We start from the raw sequence: 21,297 nt of genomic DNA on the forward strand, positions 1-21,297 counted from the left end.
TACTGACCTCTAGAAGGGCCTGCCCTTCTATTTTTGTCTCTTGGAGCATGAGAATATCTGAGGGTTCAGCTTTCAAAAGGTCTTTAACAGCCTCGATTTTGGAGGGATTCCCCAGTCCTCTATAGTTCCAAGAGACTAGCTTCATTATTTATTATTTTGATGGGTGAGACATCCCTTGGAAGGCCTTGGCCTGGTGTTTCGCCCGATAGACATTTCTATTGTGGGCTGACTTCCTTGTGTTTTGAGTCTTTCTGCCTCCTCCTCCCTCTTTTCCTTTCGGGATTTCCTTCCTGCTTTTTTTGATGGACGCTCGTAGGTTTCATCCTCTGAAGAATCTGAGCTCTCCATTGGTTTTTTCCTTGCTATATCAGCATATGATAGGTTGGTGGGGCTGCTTTGGTTGGAATCGCTTTGGGTTGCTTCCGCTCCCTCTTTTTGCGAAGGAGGAGTATTTCCCTGCTCCTCATTCTCCTTTGTTGGGTTAACTTGATGGATCTGTTGTTCACTTTCTGTCCCATTTGGACTTACTTCCACCTCTTGGTTTATTTTGGATCTGCTAGTTTCTCCATTCTTATTGCCTTTTCCTGTACCTTTTTTTGTATTTGCATTTTTCTGCACTAGGATCCATTGATCCCCGTTTTGTTTTTCCACTTGTTCCTTCGCCTTCTTCTTGCAGTGCTTTGTAAAATGACCATGACCATGGCAGTTTCTGCATTTAAACGGTAGCTACTCGTAGTCCAACTCTTGTACATACGTCCACCCAGCTACTGTAAGTTTGATGGCTTCCGATAGCCCTTCTTCCAGGTCCACCTCGATGCATATGTGTGCGTAGGAATATTGGTCCTTCCTTGCAGCTTGATCTATGTATTTTCCCAAGACATTCCCTATGATCTGTAGGGTTTTGTGATTCCAACAGTGGAGGGGCAAATGGGGAACCCTGACCCATACGGGGACAGCCGAAGGAACGTCCTGAGTGGGGTCAAAGTGAGGCGACCATTTGTTTAGGTAAAGGCCCTGGGGGTCCATGAAGTAAGTTCCATTTCTGAAAATTAATCCTTTGTCGTCAGGGTTTTCGAATACAAAAACAAAGAATCCCTTACCCACGAAGTAGCTTTTGACACCCTCTTTAATGAGAGGCTTCCAGTTTCTTTGAGTCCACTCCTCTACCAATTTTGGTGAAGGCCAAAGGCCTGTGAACTGGCCTATGAGGCCTCTTTCAGCTAGATTCAGGGTAGCTTTGCAAGCATCTTCTTCGGGCAGAGCCACTGATGGGATAGAGTCCATCTTTTTTACAAACATCTGCATAGTCGCAGAAGGAGGACGCTTTGGGCTGGAAGCCACTAACGACTTGAAGGCGAGGACCTCTGGTGGCAGAGGAGGGGGATCAGACACCCCTTCTACATCCATGATAAGATCGCACTCGGGTCAGGCCAAGTAGAGAAGCCTAAGTTACACTGGAGCAGCCATCAAAACTCACCGCACGAGGAGGCAGAGAAGAGGGGGCGGAAAGCCCACCCCCAGACTGAGCAGAAGAGTTACCAACAGTCGATACGGGCCAGAGCAGAAGCACAAAGCACCACTCACGACCAGCGCAAAAAACAAGTGTCTTCAGGCCCGGGCCTGAGCGCCTCTCCGGCAGCCCAGAACGCTGCAACGAGCAACTAGTTTCAGACCTAGCTCGAATCGTGCAGAGCAGTTTTCTTAGAGAAGATTTTTGATTGATGTTAAGAGGCTTAAATCTAATCTATCTTTTAACTATCATATGCAATCTATATTAATCAAAGAAAACATAGAACTCTAAACTGTCCCAGGTGTAACATTTACTTTATGCGATCTAAAGTAATTTCTAACAGCAATTGATAATGAAAATCATTCAATCACCACGAGAAAAGAATCCATTAGAAATGATTGTTTTGTATAAAATATTAGCTGAAAAAATTATGAGAAATATATCGCATAAGATTTATTCATATATTCAACATAAAAAAGTAAGTTATCACCATACAGAAGTGCAATAATGACAACTAAACATTCAAAATTTCATATATCAATAACTGAAAATGATTTATCACTTGGCACATAAGTAAAAAGTATTAGGAGATAAAAATAACATTAGTAATAAGTTCTACTCATGAGCTGCAGTAATATAGATATATCTTCAAATCACTTAACATCCACTAAGAGTACAAAAGTGCATTTCAGTAGCAGATATCAAACTCATATAAAAATAAATCTCGTTCCATTCATTTTATCAAAACCTCCTCTGTGGGGGGCAAGATGCACGTTCTGAAGAATTGTTTTTGATAAAACTCTGGACCCCTCTCTAAATGCATGAGAGGGGTTTAAATACTACTCTAATGAAATCTAAAAATAAATATTACAAAAATAGATGAGGAGGTTTAAATCACCTGCCTCATTTTAATAAAAAATGAACTAAAACAAAACAAAACTATATCTATGATAAATCCTGCATCTGATCCTTTAGATTGCAAATGTCCAACATCGGTTTCAAGAGCGTCGGTTGGCCGACTTCAGCTCTTAACTGTCCTGCAAATATGGTGTTGGCTAGAGCTGGCACTATCTTCTCGGTAGAGGTTATGAGGCATTTTAGGGTCATCCATTGGCTGTGTGGCTTTACCAGGTACTACCAGTATGTGTCCCAGTTTAACCTATTTACCTTTTTAATCATGTCTACCTTTTTCTCTGTTGTTTGTTTCCACTTTGCTTAAAGTTGTTGTGCCTTTGGAATGAATCCTGGGGTAGTCTCTGATATCAAATTGGCCTTGTGCAGATTTTCATTTATGCACTCAATGACACAGTTTGCTACTGTTGCTGCTTCTTCCATCACCTGTTCTACTTGTTTGAGCCAGGAATCTCATTTCACAAATAAAATCTCTTTGTGCGATTCATTGATACTGGGAAATTCTGCTCTTTTCCCTTCTTTAGATCTCTACCAGTTCAAGAAATCTGAAACCTTCTTAAAAATTGAATCATAATAAAGTTATAAATCTACGACTTGATTTGTAATATTATCGCTCATTTCACAATGGGAATTCCATTACGAGATCTTCTGGCAAAGTAGTTCTTCCTGTTGTAAGAGCTGGCCATTAAGAGCAAGTGCTTCTATGATAAATTCCCCAATTTTTGGATCATATTTATGTATTTCTATCATACCTCGTAACTGTTCTTCTTTATTAGCCAAACTTCTTTGATGATTCAATTACATCTGTTGGAAGTCTTGCTAGAGTTTTGCTAACTGTGTTTCTACTTCTTGATTGATGCTAACTTGCTATAGTTGTTGTTCCAAAAAAAAAAAATCCTATCCTCTTTCTCCTTAAGTAACAATTGAACCTCTCTTTCCTTATCAATTTTTTCCAAAGCGCATGCTCTTGCAATCTGAGAGAGCCTAGTTAGATTTTTTGATGGGTCTGTAATGGGGTCTTTCCAAAGAACATCCAGAGGTTCATCCTCTAGAGCGATCACGACATCTAGATTTCTTCTCTTTCTTTGCCTTCTGATGATAGCCTTATGTTGAGGGCTATAAAATATGTCTAGAGGAGGAATTTCCTCTATCCTTAGTACAATTTCAGATGGAGCAACAAGAATATGCTCTATTTCTTGAGTATTGATATACCCTTCTATCACTACTGTGGCTGTCTCTTTTGGGTTTGTCAGTGGCTCTATGCTCTGTTCTTCAGTGTTGATTAACTTATTAAAATTCTGTCATTCCCCTTATAGATCCACTACAAGTGGCTTTGTTGGCTTTGTAAGGGGAGTGGGAACTTCAGCTTGTTTTGGGGACAAAACCTGCTAGTCAGGCATTTCTGTAGATTGAGTTGTGTCTTTAATTGACCCCTAACTTCTGTTGTGTTCACTCTTGGATTGATCACCAGGCTTTCTAGCCGATTCTTTTTCAGAAATAGTTTTAGACTTAGCTTTTGAACTTCCACTTATGCTAACACTGGGAGTAGGCTCCCTTATTGGTTCGATGAGCAATTGGTCCAATAGGACCTTTGATAGCCTCTATTTTCTGTAATTGTCAAACTTTTGGAGTTTTTCTTGGTCAAACTAAATTCGTTCCATATGTAGAACTTCTCTAAAAGTGTTCTTCTGTAGAAAGATATCGTCAAAGGGATATTCTTCATTGGAAAACACTTTTATTTTAACCATTGTAGTAAAATTATTTACAACACCAAAAGGATCATATTGCCTCCTGGGGAACTTTGGTAGTTGTAAACATAACATATTATTAACTTCTTCTAAAGAATGACCTAATTCATGTAATGCAAAGGCTCCACATATTACAGGAAACTGGGGCCAAATGGCCTTCTTGGAGTCTTTCAATACCTTGCTCATTCCCCCCACACCACAAGTCTGATAAGCTATTTCCCTGACCATTAGTTTGTCGGCGACATAAAGAGGTAGCACATGGGGAGAAGCAATGCTACCAAACACTCTGATATATGTGAACAACTCTTCCCCAAACCACCTTGCCATAGGAAGAATGTCCACTTTAGCCTCTGGGGAAAACCTTGGGGCGTCTCGGTTGTATAGCATTTTATGAATAGGGAGCATAACTCCATGACAAATCTTGAAGAAATGTGGGATGAAATTGGATTCCCATAATACTTTGTGATAAACCTAAATGGGGAGTGGATTTTGTACCACCCACTTCCATCCCATAATTGGGAAATCAGAAACAAAACAAATAGCATCCATGACATAGGTGCTAAAAAAGAAAGGAGAGTAAACCCTTGAAGTAAAGCTTCATTTAGTTTTGTATCCTAAAATTGCAGTGGCTAAATTATCCGATAGAATTTGGGCCTAATCCATTATGGTGGCATTGGTAGCTGCATCCAATAGAGGTAACCATTCTCATGAAAACTTGTTGATGTCTGGTCTCCCAAACAATCTACATAGCATTGCAGTGGCAAAACAGTAAGGAGAAGAAAGAGAGCCAGTGACATACATGTCATTTTTATCCTTCTCCAATCTTTCCTCGTTGTTTGACTAGTGCTTTGTGCATTTTGCCAAGACTTCGTTCTCCTTGGTGAACGTTTCTACAAATTTCTTGTTGTAGCTAGCCTGGGGTTCTGGCAAGTGGTACACATGTCTCAAATTGTATGGAGTAAAGGACCCCAAGACTTGCTGGCTGGCTATTGTTATAGACATTTTTGTGCCTTACAGCATGAAGCATGAAATGTCCATAATCTAAGGGATCCAAAGTCCCTAAACATGTTGTTCATACCCCTAGAGGAACAAGGTCAGCAAACCACAACACTGAATAAAAGTTCTCCACCTGAAAACACTCAAAAACAAAGCGATTCTGGATCATGTCAACTACTCCACTGAGCATCTGCGCTGAATGTCAACTGCTCCACTGTCTACCTGCGTTGAATGTCAACTGCAAAGAAGGCTACCTGCGCTGGGTGAGTTTGGACATGTGGCACAGTCATTCCTCAAGGTGTCAATGCCCAGGAAGCTTCCAAAATGACACTTGGATCAAGGAATTCGACTGGTGATGAGTAAGAGGGTCTAGATCTCCAAGTGGAAGCAAGAACCTCCAAGTGGACTCAAGAACTGAAGAATAACTGAAGTGAGAGAGGACACTAGTCAGCTTCATGCCAGCCTCAAGCTGACTCATCCTTTCTCCAAAACTCCTATATATAGAGCTCTCTCATGAGGTCTAAGGAGGCTGGAATTTTGTGAATGTAAGGAAGTGCTGTTGGTTTGAGTTTAGAACTATTGGGTGATTTGCTTTGAAGGAGGTGAAGAGGAGATTTCTTTCTGCTGGGAGGTGATGCTGGATTGGGCCTCTTATGGTTGTATCACTTCCTAAACTTTACTTCTTCCATTAATAAAGCATTTGAGGTTCTTCTATATACATGTGTCTCAATGGTGTATTGTTATACTTGTGTATTTGATTTATTCTAATCCTTGAATCAATTATGAATGTATGCTTCTTGTAGTTTCCCTCTCTTGTCATTTTGCAGGATCTTGGTGTAGCTGGGCCAGTGAAAGAGCAAGGAGCTGGGAGCAAGCAGCAAGGAGAGAAGATTGGATCAACCATTAGCGAAAGACATCGGTTAGTGGATCTCTTTCTCCCCTATTTTACTTTCATAAAGAAGAAATCTTAGATAGCTTTGCTTCGATTGTTGCTAAGGTACTATCACCCTTAGAGTGGGATAGGGTCATTCCGTATTGGATACTTTTCCCAACAACTCCGCTGGGGATCGTATCTTGTTGGTTGTTTGTGTTTTTGCTATTCATTTCCTAAACACAGGGAGTACCGAATCGAACTGCATTTGAATCTTTCAAATGCAAAGTAGAGGGCAGCTACTCTAGCTCAGTTTCTGGGCATGTTTATGATTTGAAGAGCTGATCCACAAGGACTCTGAACAGCTCTTAGTGATAGCTTTTCATCCTCCTAATTACCCTTTAGTGTGTACTTGATTGATAGCTTTTGATTTGGCCAAAAACTGTGAATTTTTGAGCAATCTGTAACCTGGAAACCAAGAGAAACGAGAGTTTCTCTGTTCATTGCAGGCACTGTGAAGGCAGTCTGCATTTCATCGCAGGTCCTGAAGGGGCTACCTGCACTGAATGTCAAACTGACAGTGTACTACCTGCGCTGAACCAGTTTTGCCTTGTGCTACTGGGGTTCCCTGCTGTTTGTTGCCCTGTTTTCATCCCTGTTTTTGCAGCCTGTTATCAGTCAATGTACCTATCTGAAACCACCTTTCTTTGCCACTATTCCTCCTCGGTTGTATAAAGAAACTGTATTTGTTCTTTGTGTATTTCTTATATCATTTGCAGTTTCCCATAACGAAAAGTGAACTAGTCTTGCTGTGGCCTCTTAGATCTAGACATGTGATAAGTGTCGTTTTGATCTTAAGAGTTAGTTTGTTTGCTGTTCATAGCTGATTGAGCTTTTGCTTTCGTCATATGGTTTGAATTTAGGTATTTCTAGTGTCGAAACAAATAAATCTTAAGGTGTCTTTTGATTTTGGACAAAGCTTGTTTGCTTTCACTTGAAATTGAATTCAAAATTATACAACAGCTTTCTTTTTGTAATACATCAACATTAAGAGAGAGAAAAGAAATACCTGCATTGTGCATGTGCATTTTGATAGCTTGTATGTTGATTTAGGGAAAAGTGCATTAGTGTGTGCTCTATGATCTGTGTGAAAAGATGATGTCTTTCTTTTCCCTCAGTAGTTAAGATTTTCAAAGTTGAAAGATTGAAAAGCTTGCTTATCATCTTAGACTGCATTTAGGAAGTTGTATTATACATCTCGTGGTGATCCATAAAGGCAAACTGCTAAACAAGATCAACTTAAAATGAATTGAATTTACATAACAACGCATTGAAACATAACGCAAACACATAGAGGTCTAAGCTAGAGACGTGTTCCGGCGTCGTTAAACGTGATATCTTAGTGTTGAGTGGTTGGGTGATTCCTCCACGGTGAAGCGATAAGTATCAATACGGACTTGTGCTCCCACGTACCGTCGCGTATATATTGGGAGACCCCTATAGGAACAAATCCTTTATCCATAGGAAGCCATGTCGGCCGCCCTACTGATCGCAATGCAGTGAACACAACATTCACGAAGATCGACCACTCGTACCGTAAAACGTATTCTGTGGTTTTGCGAAAAGTTTGGCACACCCTCTGCCTAGATCTCCAGAGCAGTTTCTTTTGGCCTTTTTCAAACTTTATAACTGAAAAAGTCCATCCGAGCATTTGTCACTTCAGGCTCGTTAAAACATCGAAGGAGACTAGAGTCATCTTTAGCTTTTTCTCGACTCTTAAAAAGTGAAAAAGCAAGTTGTGTCTAAAGCGTCGTTATAAAATTTATTTTAAACGGAACATAATCACCTCCTATTCCCGCGTTGATCTATAGGTTGAGAACATGGAACGCACCAACCAAGGAATTCCACATGATGGAAATCCTAGTCCTTTCTCCTCTTGGGGAGAAGTTGGTGCGCCCCACATGGCCACATTGTCGCTTCCAGGACTGACAATTGGCCTGCCAATTTGGCTATTCTCAACCAATGTAGTTCAGAATACCATGGTTCCTGAACAGTCGAGTCAACAGTTAGATCAGTCTAGAGCTCCCCACCAGCCTTCTACTTCTTATAACTCTTCCTCCAATCCTTCATCTTCGCAAGGTAGAGCCGGAAAAAGCCAAGCTCCCATGGAGAAGAAGGAGAAGAAGAAGAGAGAGAAGAAGAAGAAGGAGCCTAAGGCGACTGGGGGCAAGCAAAAGAGATCTGACGAAAATCCACACACAGCATAGACCGGGCCTAAATCGCCATGTGTCATATGTAGAGGAGACCACTTCCATAGAGATTGTCCCTGTATTCCCTGGATACTAAGGGATTGGTCCCCTCATTTGCACAATTCGGGAGCATCAACCTCTGATAGTCATGTTGAATGCTTACCATCAACCAGCGAAAGTGAAGGTTCAAGACAAAGATGGGGAGCAAGATCCACGTGCAGACTGTGTGAAGGTGATCACGCCATCCACCATTGTCCCTTCTTAGACGAAGAGAAGAGAGTTTTGGGAGATCGCCCGGTTTCACCGTTGAGACTTCCTCCTGGATACAAAAAACTCGTGCCAAGTCCTTCGTTGGTTGAGAATACAGCTGGCCCGCTCAAGTGGTTGGCTGAAGCGTCAGTCATTGAAAATGAACCTACTGAATCCAGACCGGACGAAAGTCCAAAGGTCGAAACGGCAGTTGACCCGGTTCTTCCTTCAGAAGTTTCACCTTCAAATGACACCGTCACTGAAGATTCATCTTCAAATGACACCCTCACTGAAGAGAACAAGGATGACACCATCCATATTCTTTTCATCAACACAGACTCTGATGAGCATCAGGGCAATGCGCCCATTCCTTTATCGCAGAAAGGAACATCGTCAGGGTCATATCCGGCCGTGTATTCGGTCCCACCACCAAGCAACCTGGTTGTGTCCTTTGATTGGAACCAACTAGGCAGACCCCGGTTGCCAGCCAGTATACCATTCAGAATCATGGTCCAAATATACATAATGGTAATGGCTGGCACTATTATTGATGAAGGGGCATCTGTGAGTATCCTTTCCTCTATTGCTTGGAAAGCACTGGGTTCCCCGGCGCTTTTCCTTGAGATAAGAAATCTCTCGGGTTTCGATAAAGGAACCAGTCGACCATTAGGGATCCTCCCCAATGTGCCTGTAACATTGAAAGGGAAGACCGTTCAAATGAACGTGATGGTCATTCAAGGACCCTTGGATTATAACCTACTCCTTGGACGAGACTATATATATTGCATGGGAGCAATAGTCTCCTCACTCTTTAGAGTAATGTGTTTTCCACACGAAGGAAGAATGGTCAAGCTCGTGGACCAACTTTCATTTCTGGGATCACGCATCGCAAATAGTCACATACCAACCCTGAATGGTCTATTCAATCAAGAAATGTCTCCACCCCCAGTCCTTCTTCCCGATGAGTGCGAGTGATTCGGAAAGATGGGACTGGAACCCAGGGGGCATGCATCCTGGTCTACTTCGGGCAGAGAAAACCCTGGGTATAAGGTAGAATTTCCGCGAGAGAATATGACTAGTCCGTACCCCGTCCGTGGATGGAAGAGGGGTTGTTCTGGAATAGGATTCTTTTGTCAAGGTTACGCGTTTGACAACAGTCATTCACCCTTGTCTATTTCGATAGACAGTGCCGAGGAAATGTTTTGTTTGAAAGATTAACGAAACAATCTTTGGGTAACCAGAAAGAGGCAAGCCTCCCTCAATAACACCAATGTTTTGTCTTTGAGTAGTGTTCTTCTCTTGTCGCAAGTAGCTGCTCTCTTGTCGCAAGTAGTTGTTCTCTTGCGATCTTGCGAAAGATCTGTTAAAAGTTGGGCTGACGAGAAGACAAGTATCGCGTAAGACCCGTTAAAAATAACGAGAAGACAAGTATCGTTAACATTAGACTGGCAAGACGACAAGTAGCTGTGAACACCCAAAGAAAAACAGAGGTGGGAAGGAGGAGGGGCAGCCTTGAAATTGTATTTTATACCTGGGGGCATGCAAACCTTTTGGAGTGCGAGCAAAGAGCGGTTATTTATCTGTTTTTTGGATTAGTCGTTTCCAAACTTGCATAAAGAAAGGATATGGAGTATAGCTTAGTGAAGATGAAACTTCTTAAAAAATAGAGATCTCACAGGAGACATTTCTTATCTTATGACTGGTATATCGAGCAGTTTTAGCATAAATTTCATGCTCGTTAAAAAATAAACGCAAGATCCGAGCAGTTTTAACGCGGTCTTCATGCTCGTTAAAAAATAAATAAAAGCAGTGAGCAATGTTTCCCCCAGAGTTTAAGCTCATTTTTAAATAAAAAATGAACCTATCCCGGTAAATAACCGTTGTGATCGTAAATTTATCAGCCATAAAAGCCTTGGTCGTGTTTGCACTTGCCACCTCCACCGTCATTTGGCTGATCGTTCACCTCCATATGATTGTTTACCCATTTTGAGGAACAGCTGTGAAGAGTGATTTCACCTAGCCATCCTTGTGACACTGCCGTGATTGGAAAATTCCAACCTGTACCTGGAATCTGTTGCTATCCCTGTTTATCACTCGTTCCTCAAAATATGAGTCTTCTTTGAGCTCTTTTCAACTGACTCGTAAAATATGAAAAGATTGCCGAGTTTTGGCCTTCCAGCTCGTTAAAAGGACCGGAAGAGCTATCCCTCCTCTAGATTTTAATCTTTTTGGACCTGAGGGATTATTGCACAAAAAGGTCGAGTGCTTGTTTTATTCGGCTCGTTAAAGTTATCGAAAACTCATCCCTTCTGTATTGTTTTATACTTTTTCGGACTTAAGGGATTCGATGACGAAAAAGGAATTTCGGAGTTAACTTTCTGTACCTTTTCAGACTCTCTAAAAATGAAAAGGACCGAGTTTTCCTTATCGTTAGACTTGTTAAAATGATTAAATAGCGACAAACTTGTCTTTAGACGAGAACGAGTTTCCCTATCGCTAGGCTCGTTAAAACATAGCGATGGGCTTGCCCAAAGGGCAGGTTACAGAACAAGCATATGTTATCCTCCTCAAGCTTGACAAAAATAAAGAGGTATTGGTCAGAAATGACTGGGGAAAAATTGGGAGAACCTCAAAGCTTTAATGGTAGCAAGTCGCTCTTGAACATGACACTTTTCCTCCGTACCACATCGGGTTGGGTTGTTTCATTCACCGGTCTCATCACCATGGTCTCGCCAAACCATCCACATTTGGGGTAATGCTACCGATCCATCGCATCAGTGTCGTTATATGTTCAAGATATGTTGTTCAGAAAGAATCAACCGTGTCCCATCCACTGCCATACATTATCCTTCATCCATCCATGATCGCCACCCTGAATCATATATCACAGATTGTTTTCACCTCCACTAAAATCATTAGCTCTGTTCCGTGTCACTGATGTGGGATTCATTAAGGCCCTCCTTTGACGGATCGCTTCTTGTCGACTTCAGCTCATTATCCAAGAAGTCGATCTAGGAACAACCCCCTCAGTACTTTGAAGCTTGCATGCCTCAATGGCAAGTTTCTCACTTCCGGCGACAGGTATACATCAATGACCTTCGACCGAAAGATTTTGCGTGGTGTTCGATGCCACGTCCCTTATTCACACCACGTGAATTGTACTGCAGTACCTTGAGGGTCATTATCATTATCGGTGATTCCTCTCGCGCTTGTTAATGGTTCACATCATTGACCGGTAATCAAGCGATGTCTTTCCATGTTCGACTTCAGCGCAATTCTCACATGGATCGACTTGTACTTAGAGTGAAGATCGAACGAGTTTGAAGACCTAGGTCTAGTTTCATCCATCCGGGCTGCGATATATATTCAAGAAATATAAAGACATTTGGCATGTACATCATTGCAGCAGATGATCATCCTACTCAAAGGATGATAATTTCAGCAGAGAATTATCAGTCTACCATCAGACGATCGTCTGTTCTATGTACCAAAATGAATTTATAAAGTTGAGCATGGGAATGCCTGCCTCAGCTAGATCATGAAAGCAGAATGAATCATAATGTATCGTATTGTATTTTATTACAAGTCACCTCTCAGCGATTGAATGAACTTCGGATCCTCCTGATAAAGCATTTCACCCGATAAACGACCTCATACTTTAGGGGGCAACTGTTATAGACATTTTTGTGCCTTACAACATGAAGCATCAAATGTCCATAATCTAAGGGATCCAAAGTCCCTAAACATGTTGTTCCTACCCCTAGAGGAACAAGGTCAGCAAACCACAGCACTGAATAAAAGTTCTCCACCTGAAAACACTCAAAAACAAAGCAATTCTGGATCATGTCAACTGCTCCACTGAGCATCTGCGCTGAATGTCAACTGCTCCACTGTCTACCTGCGCTGAATGTCAACTGCAAAGAAGGCTACCTGCGCTGGGCGAGTTTGGACATGTGGCACAGTCATTCCTCAAGGTGTCAATGCCCAGGAAGCTTCCAAAATGACACTTGGATCAAGGAATTCGACTGGTGATGAGTAAGAGGGTCTAGATCTCCAAGTGGAAGCAAGAACCTCCAAGTGGACTCAAGAACTGAAGAATAACTGAAGTGAGAGAGGACACTAGTCAGCTTCATGCCAGCCTCAAGCTGACTCATCCTTTCTCCAAAACTCCTATATATAGAGCTCTCTCATGAGGTCTAAGGAGGCTGGAATCTTGTGAATGTAAGGAAGTGCTGTTGGTTTGAGTTTAGAACTATTGGGTGATTTGCTTTGAAGGAGGTGAAGAGGAGATTTCTTTCTACTGGGAGGTGATGCTGGATTGGGCCTTTTATGGTTGTATCACTTCCTGAACTTTACTTCTTCCATTAATAAAGCATTTGAGGTTCTTCTATATACACGTGTCTCAATGGTGTATTGTTATACTTGTGTATTTGATTTATTCTAATCCTTGAATCAATTATGAATGTATGCTTCTTGTAGTTTCCCTCTCTTGTCATTTTGTATGATCTTGGTGTAGCTGGGCCAGTGAAAGAGCAAGGAGCTGGGAGCAAGCAGAAAGGAGAGAAGATTGGATCAACCATTAGCGAAAGACATCGGTTAGTGGATCTCTTTCTCCCCTATTTTACTTTCATAAAGAAGAAATCTTAGATAGCTTTGCTTCGATTGTTGCTAAGGTACTGTCACCCTTAGAGTGGGATAGGGTCATTCCGTATTGGATACTTTTCCCAACAACAGCTATCTTGAACTCTCTATCAGATATATCTGTGTGATCTATAATCCATTTCACCATATCAGTGTAGGGGAGTATCTTCGGCCTCACAGCAATGCGGTGTAGAAACGAGCATGCAAGCTCAGTTATGGATGCTTCAGAACGGCCACGTCCATCTGTTGTAACTGTAACTTTCATAATTCTTGGGTTTTCTTCCTCTAACAACTGGTACATAGCTTCCTAGGTAGATATCCCCGTGTCCCTACTATAGGTGGTGTTTGTAAATAATGGGGTCATTTTTGTCTTCTTAGACGTAGGAGCCTTTCTTTTCATCCCCATTTCTTTGTATATTATGACCTGGGTATTCTTCCTAAAATTTGCAAGTAGAGAGCAAAGATATGATAAGGATGATACAGGAAAAAATCAATAGAAAGAGAAAAATAAGGTGATGGGAAAGATTTAATTCTAAATCATATCAAAAGATATCAACTTGCGTCAAATGGTCCTTTACCCTGATTCGAATCATTTTTAATAAATGACCACTAATAGACTGTTAAGCTAAACTTTAATGTTCATAACTTTGCATCAAATGTTGGTAAGTACTATCCTAGAATTTTGAGCCCTTTGATATACGATAAAAGCGATTTTGTGATTTGCTTCGCAATATCATAGATCGCAAAATCGCAAAACCTGCTATCGTTAATAACCATCGTTACGTTGGGCTGCTGCGATATGTGATTTGTGAGAGGCTATCGCATTTCGCAATATTTGGTTGTGTTACATAAATTAATGCCGCGGTATTGAAATTTTTGATGCGATGAGCTTGTAAGCTTTGTGATCTCGCATTCTTGCGGATCACACTTTTAAGGGGTGGCTTTTATAAGGGATGCCCGCTGTGACCTTTTGCGATGCGATAATAATTGTTTAAAAGCGGGTTTTTCAAGCTCTCCTTAATGTTCAATATTTTTCGTTAGAAAGAATTTCTTAGGTTTTATGGTCATGTAGCACTTTTTATACGGAAACTCATAGTTTGTGATGTTTTATGCGCTTGGAGTATGGAAAGGTAAATTTACATGTTTTAGCAAGTTCCACTTTGATATCTTGTTTTATTCTAAAAACAAAAGTCAATATTCAAATGCTAAGATTTGATTTTTTTTGGAAGGGTCCCCATTTATTAATGTTATTACTAACACTGATAAAAAGGGGGGTTGTTGATGGTCACAACAATTGGAAATTCAATTGAAAGAATGACTTATCTATAATCATTTTTTGAATTTTCTAAAACTTCTAAAATAGAGATGGTTTTGAAAATGAAACTTCATTGTAGAAATATAAGGTAAACAGTGCTATTTATTAACAACAACATTTTGTTCTAACTATCTTTATTCTGATTATCTTCTCCCTAGAGTTAGTCATTGTACTCACATCAGTCATTAATTGCTTTGTAAAGATAAAAACAAAGACATCTCCTTAGATCAATTTAGGTGTACTCATTCATCCTAGGTAGAGCCTCTGCTTTCAGCAGGCGTCCATAGCCTTGACAGGGTTACCTGTTACCCAGCAATGATCCAGTGTCCTACTTAAGAAGCATGCAATTTTCAAATATAAATCCTCATATACACTTATTGCTTTTTCTTTTATTATTTCTCTTTTAATTTGTAAAGAACAATGTCTTGGTTTTGTGGCCAAAATTGACAGTGCCATTCACTTGATTTAGAACTTAACTGAACAAGCTGGCTCGTAATGAGACCCCTTGTCTTTTGATTCAAACAATCTCAAGCCATTGCCCTATTCTGGTATGCAGTATGGAAATGTCAGTTAGTTATAATATTTATGATCATGATAAGCCAGCTCTTGATGAGACCTCTTATTCTTTAAGTTTGAAGTGCATAGTTGGATTACTCTTTGAATCTCGTAATTACCTAAAGTGGGGAGGAAGTCATTGGTTCCTTAAGAATTCTTCCAGATGACAATTGTAGAGTTTAAAAATATCTTTTCTAAAGAGAATATTTGTTTTGTTATTGGTACCTTTTATGACTAATATGAGGAGAACTTCTTTCTAAGGTTGATTCTAACCAAAACTTGTATAGTTGAAACATAAGTGTTGAGTTCCAAAACTGCCTTTCCCTTAAGCAACTTTCTCATCCTTTTTCCTTTGCTCTTCCATGAAAAATGCATCCTTAATCATATAAAACCATTACACATTGCCTCAAGGAGTATATTTCAGTGATTTACAAGTTATACTATTATGTTTGCTATTTGAATAGGTTTTTATCTTTTAGCTACGGAATGCAGCCACATTCTGCAACTAATTGGTTGTTCCGCAGCCATCTTCACACTTTTGTAGGTTACAGGTGTCAAGAGAGGAATAGGACCACATGGGTAGCTGGGAAAACATCAAAGTATGGATCGTATCCTATCCATCTGGCCTAGATCAATGAGGAGGACTCTGGTCAAAGGGAAGTCAACTATGGAAACCTATGGCAACTGGGACTCTGTTTTGCACATGGCTCTTAGTGATGGGATCCGAAGCAATCTCTTGAGACAAAAAACTTCATATGCCACCTACACAAATAGAATCTAATAAGCCACTACCATGGATTTATGTTTCCAAGTAACCAGGGACAAGAATTCCGCATACTGGCTTGTCTACGTGTTTTGATGTAGTTGATTTCTCTCTTCAAAACAGTTGTATATTGTCTATAAATACCAACGTGTAGAACGCAGAACAAGTCCAAGTTTTTTCATAGGTAATAGTTCAAATTTCCACTTGTAGTTTGAAGAACTCAATTCTTTGTTTTAATATGAATACTCTATTTTCAATGGATACCTAAAGCATTGTTGGTTAAGTGCTCATAATCTGAGACCTTTTGCAGAGGGCCACTGCGTGGTCAAGGGTACATTTTATTGTTGTTTTGTCTTTCATAGTTCAATTGTATATTCACTGTGTTTTTTTCATAATGTTTATAATTGTTTTCTAACTCTGTTTATAATGCAGCTTGTGTCACCCTTTCACTAACTCAGAGTAGTTTCACATCAGTGCAAAATAGTTCTTTGGTTTTCACTTCTTTCAAGTTTCTTGCCAGTAGATTTAGATTGATGTCAGAAGCATAAATTGATTCACTTCACTTGCTATTCATTAGTTTTTAGATTTTGAATTAAACTGTTCAATCCCATTTTTTTATTAGTTTAGTAGCTCATGTTATAAATGAATATTTCCAAAAGTCCTTTCAATTGATGGTTAATCTTCAAACTAAGTGGTGAAATGTTTCATTTATGAATGAGTCTTTCTTTGCATTTTTATGTTTACTTTTCTTAGAATAATGAAGGATGAAATCTCTCAAAATGCTATCACAAGGAGGTAGTTCTCCCTAAATTGTGTAGCACAGTGACAAAAATACTTCATTTAGCTTTGCTTTCATAATAGAATAGTTGCAACTTCATTTTCAATTATATTTCTTTAATTAGTTTAATTGTAATTCCATCTTTAGTTATTCATCAAAGTTTTGATTCTGAAAATAGATTAGACAATAGTCATAATCTTATTTCCAGTATTTCATTTTTGATTTATCATAGATAGCTGCAATTTCATTTTCTCATTTAAGATTTGGTTTTGTAATTAGTAGTTTTAAGTCCTTTCAGTTCATATTTTGGAAACTATCATAACAGCAAGAATAGAAGCTCTATTTTCATTTTCTTGTTTAAAACTTTACTTCCAATCTGACTTAAAGAACTTTTAACTCTCATTTCATTTATCTAGATTCTTGGAAGCAGTAGATTAAGATTTTGTAAATTACATTGCAAAACATTAGGAATCAAAAGAGAAAAACCCCCAAAACAACCATAAACTCAAAAATAGTGAGTTAGGAAGGTTATCTAGCACATATAGTGCACTACACTTCATCAGTTTATGATACACGGTGTTATCACAAAACCAGTACTAGGGACTGCAACCAAGCAAGGTCTCATGTAACTGTTTCAGACCATACTTTAGATTAGGAATTAGCCTTCCTAATCAGAGAGGGCTCTCTCACGACTCTTGACAAAATCCTTCAAACACTAGAGGGCTAACTCTTCACACATTTATAAAAATATAGCTGGTTGGACATACATCAAATTGGTCTTCATTGGGCTATGGAGTCTCTCACAGTTAATAAACCAAATCACAGTCATCTCATAGAAGCCAAGGCTCTTTGCATCATCAGATGTTCAAACATAATTTACCTAAATCAAAGCCTGCTGAACATACAGGAAGTCAGAGCATTAAAAAATGAATTCTGAGTGATGTTCAAACATGCTTCACCAAAACCCACAGCTTATCAAGCACACAGGAAGTCAGAGCATATAATATGAATTCTGAGGGATTGTGCCATAACAAGGCTGTAAAAAGAACATTAAGAAACTAAACCATCATCACATTTGAACAAAAAGATGCATTGAGAATCTTGGGAAGAAAAAAAACCCTGTTTGCCATTACTGTAACAGTCCTTTCATAAGCTCTAGAAAACTCTGTTTTTGTATATACAATCCAACCCCTTCTACATCTAACCTTGGCCCATATATAGGCAAGCATACTAAAACACCTCGAGCATCCTCCTCCAGCATGAGGGGAGCCTCGAAGGTGGTTATTAATTATTCCTACATGCTACTCACTAATGCATTAATTACAAATATGCTGAACTATAATTACACACTATCCTAATCAAAATAAAATACTAATTTCATTCTCCTCGTATGCTTGATGCTTTCTTGAATGCTTTGACAGCTGTCCTCCTCCAATTAATCTGATATGGCTGAGCTACAGGTGCAATGGATGCTGATTTAGGATGCTTAAGAGCGCTGATAGCTCATTAATTGACCAGAAGAGATGCTCCTATCTTAACGGTCTCTGTCTCCCAACATTCTCCTAAAGTATAGCAGCATGTTCCCAAATCTTTTAATAACTCCAGGTATGGAACGATGCCAGGTTTCTGATGTGCTGTAGGTGGTCTTGATAAACAGCTGTTCCTTTTCCTCAACTCCTGCTCACCGTGTCAGACTAGCTGCTCTGCGCTTTTAAAATCATCACCTACAGCAGTTTCGTAGCGCGCTACGAAACTGCTGTGTGATTCCAAAAAATACACTCTTCCTCTCTGGTTTTCTAAATAATCATCAGTGTTCATGGCTTAAGCACTTGATTGTTTTGAAAAGGTTTGCTTGCAACAAATATCTCTCCTGAGGAAAAACTTGTCTCCTCTGTTAAAGGACTCTTGGAACCTCCCACAACATCCATGTAAGGTAATTTACTGCGTACTGGACCATCCACAGAAGATGAGTAATAATGTCTTGATCCTTCTGTGGGTATAACCTTTTGCTCAAGATACTCCTCACACCTGAAGGAGATAGACCATAGATCGTTTCCAGTTTGTTTGAGTTTTCCATCCTCATACCATTTAGCGCAGCTAAGGCCTTCGACTTACTGTATACAAAATAGCCCTTTCCAACTCTAAAAATCATCTTCACCTGAAACTGTAATATGAATTTAAATAAAAAGAATCATAACTGGCGCAGAAAGGAAAACATTTAAAGAGTATACTCCGGTCACCACTATTTGGCAAAGTGCTCCAGTTTCTCTGATATAAATTGCACAGCCTCTGACTATTCGTGCAGCACCATGGCATTCGACTGCTGGATGTATGAATTCTCCCAGCAACAAGGTATTGTAAGTAACAGAGGAAATATAGTTCTTCATAGGCAAACTTATATTCTGCTTCTTGAGACTCTGTTTTTTAGGCCATGAAGCACTTGGTTAATTTAATTCTCAAATTTCAGAGCTGTGATATGAACCGGTGAATTAAGTAAAGCCGAGGATCCATCTGTTTCTTCTGGAAGCAACCTAGATCTTCTCTGTAATATATTATGAACAAATGAACTCCCTTTCTGAGAAAACACATCAGATAAAGTATTTACTGCTTGGAAGATATCATGAGGTTAGGCACGAGTTGCAAACGAACCGCCAGATGGAGATTCACTGGTTTTGTTGTCTGCTACTTGAATTCTCCGCCATCCAATTGTCTCGATTCTGTAGGCTCCGGAGAAATAAATTGTAGGCCCTTTCTTATGCGCCCCTTAACATCATTCACGGTCATGAGGATTCGATTTAGCATGATACCGAGGACGTGGACGTATATAGATCAGCCAAAAGGCTAAACCTAACTCCTTCAGCGCCATCTGTATTATGACTCACGTCGGTGCCAAACCAATGACCTAAAATTTCGTTCTTGTTTAAAAGTGCATGATGTCCACATTAAATTACATTTAACTTTTATCCTCAGATTGCTCAGATAGTTTACGAGGATAGAACGGAAGTCTTGAACGAAAAGAACCCTGTTCGGATGGCGCAGGTGTATATAGTAACATCTTCATTACCTTTTTTTGAAGGTCGAATCAACGAACCATTTGAGAATTAATGCATTTACATTACCCCTTTGGAGGTTCATTCAATTGAAGAAAAAAAACAATTAATGACCAGATCAAGTATTCAAGGATGTCACTCAATTAGCGACAACCAAATCATTGATACTATTGCGTTCATACTATTCCAGTGATCTCATGTTGCAGACATTGCACTTGGACTCTTTCAGAACTGCATTTTTCATATCTGCCTTCGCCTCCTCCATATGGATATTGTCGGACAAAAAGATACAAGTAATGCAGCGGCCTTAGCTCTTGGAAATCCCATTGTCCTTCTACAACTTTTCGCTCTGTTTGCCTTTGATAACGCGAGTTCAATCCTCCATAATAGTGTAAGAGGCTCGAAAACATATGATAAGCCAGAAGATTGGCCACTAAACCATAGACACTGTGATCATCTCCATAAACTGGTTTTTTCCACAAAAGGCTTGATAATTCGCTATGCATGGTTTTGAACAAAATCCCTTACTCCACAAAGTAGTTCAACTCTTAATAGGGGTAATCTCTGTTCACAAGTGCATACCTTGGAGTATGAATGCGAAATTTTTGAAGGCGCTCATATTTAACCAAAACCTGATCAACTTCTTTTGGGTGCTCCCATATATCCTTTTCTGTGCAGCAGTGATAAATTTTTGATAAGATTTTCCTTTGTTAGCGCAATGTTCTTAGCAACAGAACAGGTGCTCAAATGCCGAAGGTCCCCTGCCGCCAGCATGCAGTGCAAAGGCTAAAATGACAGCTATAGGCATGCCAACCACATAGTATGCCCCAAGGTTTGCATAGGCACCCAACGTTTGCCATCCACATCCTCTAGCAATACCTGATAGAACACCTTGGATGGCATCCATAAATGTTGAGGGTACAAGCAGTGGCATCATGGTTGAAATGCATTCAACTACCTCTACTTCATTTCTATAAACATAGCCCCATACATTTCTGATAGAGAATAAAATATATCTTATCATAAGAGCCTCATTGACTGCCATACAAACCCCGACACACACTGATAACTGTGCAGTGCGTGAGCGTCCAGCTCCTAGTTCATTGGAAACTCGTGTACTTACAGCAGCACCCACGCCAAAGGGGATCATATATGCAACTGCATGAGTGCTAAGACAGATGGAGAGAACTGATATCTCAAGTTCAGGCTTAGGCAACAAACCGGAGAAGAGAACAAGCATTTCAAAAGACCAGTATTCCAAGCAACGCATTACTGCAGATAGAATAGTAAGCTTAAGAAAGTTTGTAATGTCATATAAAGCTTCCCTTGAGAAAGATGTCCATGTCTTCTTGCATGCAGGGGAAGATTTAACATAAATTGATAGAAGTGCCACATTTAGCCAATTGGAAATGCTATTTGCAAGCGCAGCCCCTTTATTACCTAATCCAACTTTGAACACCAATACCCAACAAACGGGAACATGAACTTTATCATAAATATTTTTCAAATCTTTCAATCCATTGTGGCGCCCTGCTTTGTGAAAGAAGTTACAGATTGTGAAAAGACAATCCCAAATATCAAACACTCTATGACTTATAACATTTAATAGATTCTTTGTCTAGAGGATTCAACACAACATCTCCTGCAAGTCTCCCACATT

The 21,297-nt window shown here is 39.8% G+C and overlaps 1 protein-coding gene and 1 pseudogene across 1 annotated transcript; both read right to left on the reverse strand.

The window, feature by feature from the left end:
- Nucleotides 1–726: 726 nt before the first annotated feature.
- On the reverse strand, nt 727–1,407 carry LOC149258069 (uncharacterized). The gene has a single exon (XM_089399262.1). It carries the CDS (start codon nt 1,405–1,407, stop codon nt 727–729), a length of 681 nt encoding a protein of 226 aa, XP_089255388.1.
- An 18,954-nt stretch (nt 1,408–20,361) lies between these two features.
- LOC149258070 (protein DETOXIFICATION 16 pseudogene) lies at nt 20,362–20,907 on the reverse strand (annotated as a pseudogene).
- Between the last annotated feature and the right edge of the window lie 390 nt (nt 20,908–21,297).

Source organism: Pinus tabuliformis, chromosome 6 (genome assembly GCF_031772625.1).
Source record: "Pinus tabuliformis cultivar Carrire ecotype Pingquan chromosome 6, CPIR1, whole genome shotgun sequence".
Lineage (NCBI taxonomy): Eukaryota > Viridiplantae > Streptophyta > Pinopsida > Pinales > Pinaceae > Pinus > Pinus tabuliformis.

Coding starts and splice junctions, on each gene's coding strand:
- LOC149258069 (XM_089399262.1), bottom strand. CDS start 1,407: ATGGATGTAGAAGGGGTGTCTGATCCCCCTCCTCTGCCACCAGAGGTC.